At 41.5% G+C, this 8,938-nt stretch overlaps 1 protein-coding gene across 1 annotated transcript; it reads right to left on the reverse strand.

Annotated features, from left to right (window-relative positions):
- Positions 1 to 281: 281 nt before the first annotated feature.
- LOC308420306 (glyceraldehyde-3-phosphate dehydrogenase-like) lies at positions 282 to 1,289 on the reverse strand (the record flags this gene model as incomplete). Its single annotated transcript, XM_080916258.1, has 1 exon — positions 282 to 1,289. The coding sequence occupies one exon, from the start codon at positions 1,287 to 1,289 to the stop codon at positions 282 to 284; it is 1,008 nt and encodes a 335-aa protein (XP_080772384.1).
- Between the last annotated feature and the right edge of the window lie 7,649 nt (positions 1,290 to 8,938).

The raw sequence follows: 8,938 nt of genomic DNA on the forward strand, positions 1-8,938 counted from the left end.
ACGAAATGGCCAAACTAAGCTATTACAAAGGCATCAATGCACATACTTACCCTTCTTTTTTCTTTTTTTTTTTTTTTTTGTGGGTGCAGTGGAACTTTATTGATGGTGTTCAAGAGAGTAGGGAGGGCTCCCTAGGCCCCTATTATTATGGGGGCCTGGGATGGAAATCGTGAGGGAGATGCTCAGTGTTGGGGGCCGAATTGGGATGGGACTCCTCAGCAACTGAGGGCCTCTCTCTTGCTCTCAGTGTCCTTTCTGGGGGGTGAGTGGTCCAGCGTTTCTTACTCCTTAGAGGCCATGTAGGCCATGAGGTCCACCACCCTGTTGCTATAGCCGTATTCATTGTCATACCAGGAAATGAGCTTCACAAAGTTGTCATTGAGAGCAATGCCAGCTCCAGCATCAAAAGTGGAAGAGTGGGAGTTGCTGTTGAAGTCACAGGAGACAACCTGGTCCTCAGTGTAGCCCAGGATGCCCTTTAGTGGGCCCTCAGCTGCCTGCTTCACCACCTTCTTGATGTCATCATACTTGGCAGGCTTCTCCAGGTGGCATGTCAGATCCACAACAGATACATTGGGGGTAGGAACACGGAAAGCCATGCCAGTGAGCTTCCCATTCAGCTCTGGGATGACCTTGCCCACAGCTTTGGCAGCACCAGTGGATGCAGAGATAATGTTCTGGACTACCCCATGGCCATCACGCCACAGCTTTGCAGAGGGGCCATCCACAGTCTTCTGAGTGGCAGTGATGGCATAAACTGTGGTCATGAGCCCTTCCATGATGCCAAAGTTGTCATGGATGACCTTAGCCAGGGGGGCTAAGCAGTTGGTGGTGCAGGATGCATTGCTGACAATCTTGAGAGAGTTGTCATATTTCTCATGGTTCACACCCATCACAAACATGGGGGCATCGGCTGAAGGGGCAGAGATGATGACCCTTTTGGCCCCACCCTTCAAGTGGGCCCCGACCTTTTTCATGGTGGTGAAGATGCCAGTAGACTCCACAACATACTCAGCACCAGCATCAACCCATTTGATGTTAGCGGGATCTTGCTCCTGGAAGATGGTGATGGGCTTCCCATTGATGACAAGCTTCCCATTCTCAGCCTTGACTGTGCCATTGAATTTGCCATGGGTAGAGTCATACTGGAACATGTAGACCATGTAGTTGAGGTCAATGAAGGGGTCGTTGATGGCGACAATCTCCACTTTGCTAGATCCTGAGCAGAAGGCAGCCCTAGTAACCAGGCGCCCAATGCAGCCAAATCTGTTCACACCGACCTTCACCATCTTGTCTAAGGGATGGGACTGGCACTGCATGAGAAGATGGGGCTATCTGTAGAACAGGGAGAAGCAGAGAGCCCATAATTACCCTTCTTACTGGAACACTTGAAATTTACTCTCACAGTTTTCAAGTGTATGGTCTGCTCCTGTTAGCAATGCTCACCAGGATTTATTCTACCTAACTGAAATGTTTTGTCCTTTGACAAATCTCTCTCATTATAGTAATTGTGATTATTATTAACTTTATGAGTCAAAAGAATGAAATATACCTTCAATATACTCAAGTCCCATAGGCTGAGAAACCAGTGTTAAGATAAGCTCCCTTCTACACAGTGAACACCAGAGGGCAGAGCACCACTGTAGGAAAATCAAAACAGCAAAGACATTCAGGGAAATGTCTCTAGAGGCTGAATGCAGTTAAGTTTCCCAGTGTGGGGTATGGAGGACATGGGATCATGTCTATACCCTCAAACATTGTTTCTGCTGAAAGCCCTCACCACAGATAGTGTCCCCCAAATGCCTGAATGTATTCAGGCATTTCTAGCCTTAATGTTTAGGCATTTCTGTTGTTTGGAGAGCAAAGGGAATGAGACAGAAAAGTGTGAAAGGCCTTAAAAGGACAATTACTGGGCCATCATCTGAACATCATCCCAGACAAGGGAAGCACATTAGTGCCTCTAAATATTGAGTGTGTTCATGTGGTACAAAGGAACAGAACGTGAAGCAAATCAAGGTGAAAGAACTCGACTCTTCCTGTCTTGCTACCAGATGATCACATTCTAGACCCTCTGTGAAGATCAAGTTCAAGGTGATCTTCAAAGTGGGTTGCAGAACATTTGAGTAGACCTTGAAGGCTGGCATGAAGTGGTATAGTTTCTGAAGTTGTTGTATTCACAAATTAGCATAACATTAAAGATCTGTTGGACATGGAAACAAAGATCAGAGAAGAGTTTAAAGTAGAAGACAATAGCAACGAAACACTTTGCAGTGTATGTGCTGTAGGCATTTAATTGGCAGGCTATATAGAGGAGGGCCAGAGTGGTCCCCAGATGCTACAGTTTTATGGCGTCACTGTCACAGCTCTAGGAATCATTATCAGGGGACCTGTTCCTGGATGAGCTGAGCGGGAAGAGTTGTGGTTAGGGACACAAAAGCCCTACACTTAAGGTCCAGTTTGTCCTTGCTGTGCCACTCTCCTCTGGAGAAGCTTCTAATCTGGATCTCAGTTTTTACCTTTGAAAATAACAATTATTCATAGAAGACAGTCACCCACTGAGCAGCAGAGCTGTTTTGTAATCTGACAGCTGTTTACAATGCTCCTAATTATTCTTTCTAAAGCTTCAGAATGATTCATGAATGAAGAATGAGGACTCAGGATTGACTATCCCAAGGTTGATGTCCAAGGTCATGGAAAATTACAATGCCACATTAAACTGCTACTGCTCATACTTGTAGTCTCAGATACAGGCTTGCATTTTCCTTTTCTGGAGTTTAACTGGTACTTTATGGTATAGGAAACACAGCACATAGGAAGAATTACATAGACACACAACTAGAGCAGACCGTTTTGCAAAGGTCTGCCCTCTGCAGACTGAGGAAGAATACCACGTCCTAACTCTGTCTCCCATCTCAGCAGTGCATTGAGCCTTCATTAGAGAAAATCAATACTGGCAAGCATAAGAGGAAGATTTGCTCACTTCCATTTGTTACCTGAGATGTCTTTAGACCAGTATAGCACAACAGGCTTAGTCCCCATCACAGCCGCTTAACAAAACAGAAATGATATAGAGGCTGTTTGGGCTGATGCTTGGGAATGCAAAGGTTTGAGTCAGAAGGCTCTTTGGGGCCCTCTAGTCTAACCCCTTACTACAGAGCTGTGGAGTTAGCAGACAAGAAGTGAGTGACCTACACAGGACTGCACAGGACGTAACAAGGCTACAACTTAGATCTTCTGTCAATACCACCCCAGACCCTCACCTCAGGACTGCATCGTGAAACCAAGATTCAGAGCAAGTTGACATATTCACCTTCTCCCATTCCCTGATGCCCAGCACGCCTCCACTTACAGCGCAAGGCTTTCAAGGAAAGAGCTGGTAGTAATTTAAAACATAGGCTTGTGGACAGTTAGACCTGAAGTTTTTATTATCTCTTAGAAAAATTGTGTGTGTGTGTGTGTATGTTTGTGTGTGAGAGAGAGAGAGAGAGAGAGAGAGAGAGAGAGAGAGAGAGAGAGAGAGAGAGAGAGAGAGAATGAGAGCAAGAGAGAGAGCTATTATTCATTATTTTTAGCCATATAAGTCATATCACATGCTGAGGGTTGTTTGTTATATACAAAATAAATAAAACTTAAAATTATAATAAAAGTCCTATGCTCATCTTACTTATGGCTAAGAAGTTTTCAGCCACTAAACAAAAATAATGTAGCTCTGGACCCCACACTTAAACTACTGAACCATCTCTCTGTACTCAAAACTTCTTCAGTTCCATGCCATACTACACAGCAAGCACAGGCACCTGGCAGAAGGTAACAACACATCTAGACTGTGCCTGCACATTGTTCAAGATCTCCTATTGTCTTGAAACATGAGAAACAAATTCATCACCTGCACTTTTTCATGGTGTTACTATGTTGCTTCATAAATGTAAATTGCCACTCTTTATCACTAGAGTCTCTATGATTGAGACTAGTTTATTTTAAAGCTAAAGGACACTGTCATTTGGACAGATCCAGAAAAAGCTTGTCATGCAGATGACAGCATTCCACCCAAAGAATTTCACAGTGATTGGTTTCCACAGTGAGGCTGGCCCAGACTGGACATTCTCAAGCAGTTCTCACCCAAATTGTTCATAATTATTAGTTATTATAATATTAACAATTATAATTATTCATAATGCCCTTAAATGTTCTTCTATGATGAAATGTTAGGTGACATATTAAATATTCATCATAATGCACCTAGTGCAAAGCCAAGGGTAGAACAGAGCAAAACAAATGTGATTTCTGATCTCTTTAATTTGAGTCACTGCAATCCCCAGGAGGCTAGGACTCCTTCCTACTCTAAAAGAAAACCAGGAAAGCCAATTTGCTGCAGCCCGTCACATCCAGCCAAACTGTCTTTATATTCTTGGCAAAACATCTTTTCCTTTTTTTTAACTTTTCAAAATTGAGGTATAAGTTATATGAATATATATGCACACCCACAAAACAAACACCTACATCGTGTTATAGAATACTTATGGCAGCCCAGAAGTTTTCCTTATGCTTCTTCTAAGTCAATATCCATCCCATCCCACACACATACAAAGTCATTATTTTGACAAGTTGTTTTTAAGTCTAACTTACATTCTTCCTGTTGTCATTGCTTTGACTTCTTATCCTTTTAAATTTGAAGTATAGCCAAGTAGTCATCACTGCCCATTGATTTCAAGTTGACTGAAGTTTGGAAAGGGAAAAGAAGAGGCTCCCAGGGTTGTTCAGGAAAAGTTGGTACATAGGGCTTGAGTGTGGGATAGCTTAAGGAAATGCAAGAGGGGGATACGTGTGGAATGCTGTGTGAGTGGTGACTGCAGAACTGAAGAGGTGAAAATAAAGGAAAAAGAGTAACCTGCTTCTGGGTTTTGATAAAGGCTTCTTAGAGGATGCGACCATTTACTTAGAAAGAGAAGATGCAGATGGACAGATAAGAAGGTAGAGGTGAGATCAGGAGCTCTGATGGAATTTGCTGCCTAGAGTCATGTAGGAGGCATCTAAGTCATCTTAGACAAGAATAATACTCCTATATATGAGTTTCAAAGCTAAGGGCAGCCTGAGCTCACCCAGGGTAGAAAAAATATAAGACAAGACCAGAGGTAGCAACGTAATTGCTCCTGGAAATGTTCATGTTCACTATCAATATGCTCTAACAATGAGGAAGAGAAAAATAAACATTATGTAATATACAATTCAGTCTTAAAATTTAGGAAATTTACTTTCAGTTTGGGAGGGGTTTTTTTGTTTGTTTTTTGTTTTTTAAGGTTCAGGATTCTCACATGATGATAAAAGGGGCCTCTGAGTCTCCCTTTTGCATGAGTAGCTATACCTTTGGAATCCCAGAGGTCCCCACTCTGAAATCCCAGTGGTCCCCACTCTGATGTCTGGTGTGTGTGTGTGTGTGTGTGTGTGTGTGTGTGTGTGTGTGTCTGTGTGTGTCTGTGTCTGTGTGTCTGTGTGTCTGTTTGTGTATGTGCCTGTGTGTGTACGTGTGTGTGTCTGTGTGTACATGCACACACGGGCATGTGCCTGTGTGTGTGTGCGCGCATGTGTGTGTAAGAGTCTTGTAACAATACTTATAAGAGAAGTTAAGAATTTGAGAAGGAATGTGGAAAACAGAGGAGGAGAGGAGATAGGAGAGATGAAAATAATTTAAATGCAGTACTCTGGTATAAAATTCTTGAAAAAGTTAAAAGTTTAAAAAGTTTAAATAAAAACTAAATAGTTCTAAGTGGTTATATTGGGCAGAACAACCAAGGCCTCTAACCTCACTGACATGAATTGTTAACAGTGAATTAATTACTGGCTTTCAACACAGTGACATGAGTTAGGTAACCAGAAAATGTTTGAAAACATCTGCAGAATAAAAAAATCACCAAATAAATAGAAATTTGAATAAATAAATTAATTCATCTTAAGGAAATATCAAAAATGGAGCTAGTTGCACTCAGGATCAACCCTTGGCAACAGTCCAGTGGGAATGGAAGCAAGGACAATTTGCATTATGTTGCCTTTTCACTTCCTCCAGACTAGGAAAAGCAGCTTCCTCTTCGCAAGTATTTGTTTACCCAAGCCTCCCAGCAAGGAAGACTCTCCTGTTGGAAGTAGAATGTCAGGAAGATAGAGACAATTGTCAGGAGGCCCCAGTGACAGCTGCCAAGACTTCCTTTCTAATGCATAGAAAAGATTCCCTTCATTAATATCTCACAATAGCTCCTGCCCCCAATTTTGTTTACTATGCCACAAATACTCATCTTAGCTTTGCCTCTCTCCTTTCCATTTTACTTCTGAGCAACCCATAGCTAGACCAAAGTTTGATCCTAGATTCACATTGTCTAAACACTGATTGTGGCAGATATCTGAGACATTTCCAGAGAAAATTTGCAACACAAACAGCATATCCCCCTCCCATTGTTGGAAGACCTAGTTCAAGCATTTGTCATGGTAACATGAACAGGCTAGACTTAGCATAATTGATCCCTTCCCCCTACCCAAGCTCAAAATTAGCTATATGTTTCTGTAACCTATGCAATCTTTGCTTCTGTTTTCAACTACGGGGTAGATGTTATTATACAAAACATACATAACAAAAATCTGACACTTTGCTACTAGTAAGAATACAAACCCATGGTACAGCTATCTCTATCTCAAAAACTGTTCAGCCTTCCACCTGGTTACCACTAATCTAGTTTATTTATGTATAAGTTTGATAGCTATGTATTTTAGGAGTCTCTTAGAAGAAAAATCATAAAATATCTGCACTTTTGTGATTGTGGGGCATGATTTTAGTTTAAAAAATTCCTGTGAGATCCAGTCTAAAGAAGAATCTAGAGTGCACTGTCAGCAAGTGGCATGCCTTGGTGAGAGGCTGGAGGGGACTAAGTGGAACACCATAGCATCTACCTCAGGCTCCCAAAATAATTTGTTATACTTAGGGGAGGAGGGCTCGGGTACTATAATCTGCCCAATGGTCATCAGCCATAGGGAAGAGTGTTTTAAAATTACCAAGAGAAAAATATAAGTCCTCTCTCTCCCGGATGAGTAGATAGTTTAAAGAAAAAATTCTTATTATCTTTCTACATAGATAGATAGATAGATAGATAGATAGATAGATAGATAGATAGATAGATAAAGGTTGATTAGATAGATGCTAGATAGATATAGAATAGGCATAAGTATATCTGTAGATGTAGTGAAATTATATATATTCAAAGGCTGGACCTAGGCCTTCCTGATCATATGTAGCAGATGTATAGCTTGGCCTTCATGTGGGTCCCAAACAACTGGAATGGGATATATATATATATATATATATATATATATATATATATATATATATATAATCACTTTGCGTATGTTAATAGGCAGAGTAAGTCTTGCCATGCTTGTTCTAAATATTACATAAAATGTACTTTATTTCTTTTAAGTTAGTATTCCTTTTGCTTTAGAAGTTGAGTTTTAATGTAATTTTATTTTTTTACTTATTCATTTTACCTCCCACTCCCTCTCCCCTCCCAGTCACTCTTCCCACAATTCTTTTTCATTCCCCCTTCCCTGTTCCTCTGAGTGGTAGGAACATCCCTCTGGTTTTCCCCAATGCTAGCACTTGAAGTTTCTGAGAGGATAGGCACTTCCTCTCCCACTGAAGCCAGACCAGACAGCCCAGATAGTAGAACATATCTCATGTACAGGCAGCAACTTTTGGAATATCTTCTATTTCAGTTGTTTGGGACTCACATGAAGACCAAGCTGTACATGTGCTACATATAAGTAGGGAGTCCTAGGTCCAGCCTTTGAATGTTCTTTGGTTCAATCTCTGAGAGTCACAAGGGTCCAGGTTAGTTGACCCTGTTGGTCTTCCTGTAGTGTTCCTATTCCCTCTAGGACCAATACTTCTTCCTCAAATTCTTCCATAAGAGTTCCCAAGCTTCTTCCACTTCTTGGCTGTGGGTGTCTACATCAGTCTGACTCAGCTGCTGGGTAGAATCTCTCGGAGGACAGCCACACTAGTCTCTCGTCACAAGAATAGCAGAGTATCATTAATAGTGTTAGGGATTGGTGCTTACCCATGGAATGGGTCTCAAGTTGGGTCAGCAATTAGTTGGCCATTCCTTGTTCCATCTCCAGTGCCTACATTTCTTATAGACAGGATAAATTCGGGGTTGAAAGTTTTGTGTGTGGGTTGATGTCTTTAACAGTACTGGTGGTTCCTGTCTGGCTATAGGAGATGGCATCTTCAGGTTTCATATCCCCAATATAGTAAGTCACATCTAAGGTCACCTCCATTGATTTTTAGGTAACTCCTTTACTCAAAGTCCCTTATCTGTCTCCTACTGGAGATGCCCCCACCTCCTCCTCACACCTGTCAGGTGCAGATTTCCATTCATTTTCATGGTCATCTAGCCATCTTTCTTGTCCTTCTCCATACCTGATCCTGAACCCCCAATTCTCCTTCCTATCCTACCCCTCTCCCAGTTTCCTCCCACCATTTGCCTCTTATGACTATTTTATTCCTCCTTATAAGTCATATTCAAGCTTCCTTGCTTAGGCCTTCATTCTTGTTTAGGTTCTTTGGGTATGTGGGGTATAACATGGTATCTGTATTTTATGGTTAATATCTACTTCAAAGTGAGTACATACCATGCATGTCTTTTAGGGACTAGATTACCTCACTCAGGATGATATTCTCAAGTTTTATCCATTTGCCTGCAAAATTTATGATGTCCTTGTTTTTAAGAGCTGAATATTTCATTGTGTAAATGAACCACAGTTTCTTTATTCATTCTTCAGTTGAAGGTCATCTAGGTTGTTTCCAGTTACTGGCTATTACAAATAAAGCTGCTCTGAACATGGCTGAGGAGGTGTCTTTGTTGGATGGTGAGGCATCTTTGGGTATATTTCCAGA

Source organism: Micromys minutus (assembly GCF_963924665.1).
Source record: "Micromys minutus genome assembly, chromosome: 4".
In the NCBI taxonomy this organism is placed as follows: domain Eukaryota; kingdom Metazoa; phylum Chordata; class Mammalia; order Rodentia; family Muridae; genus Micromys; species Micromys minutus.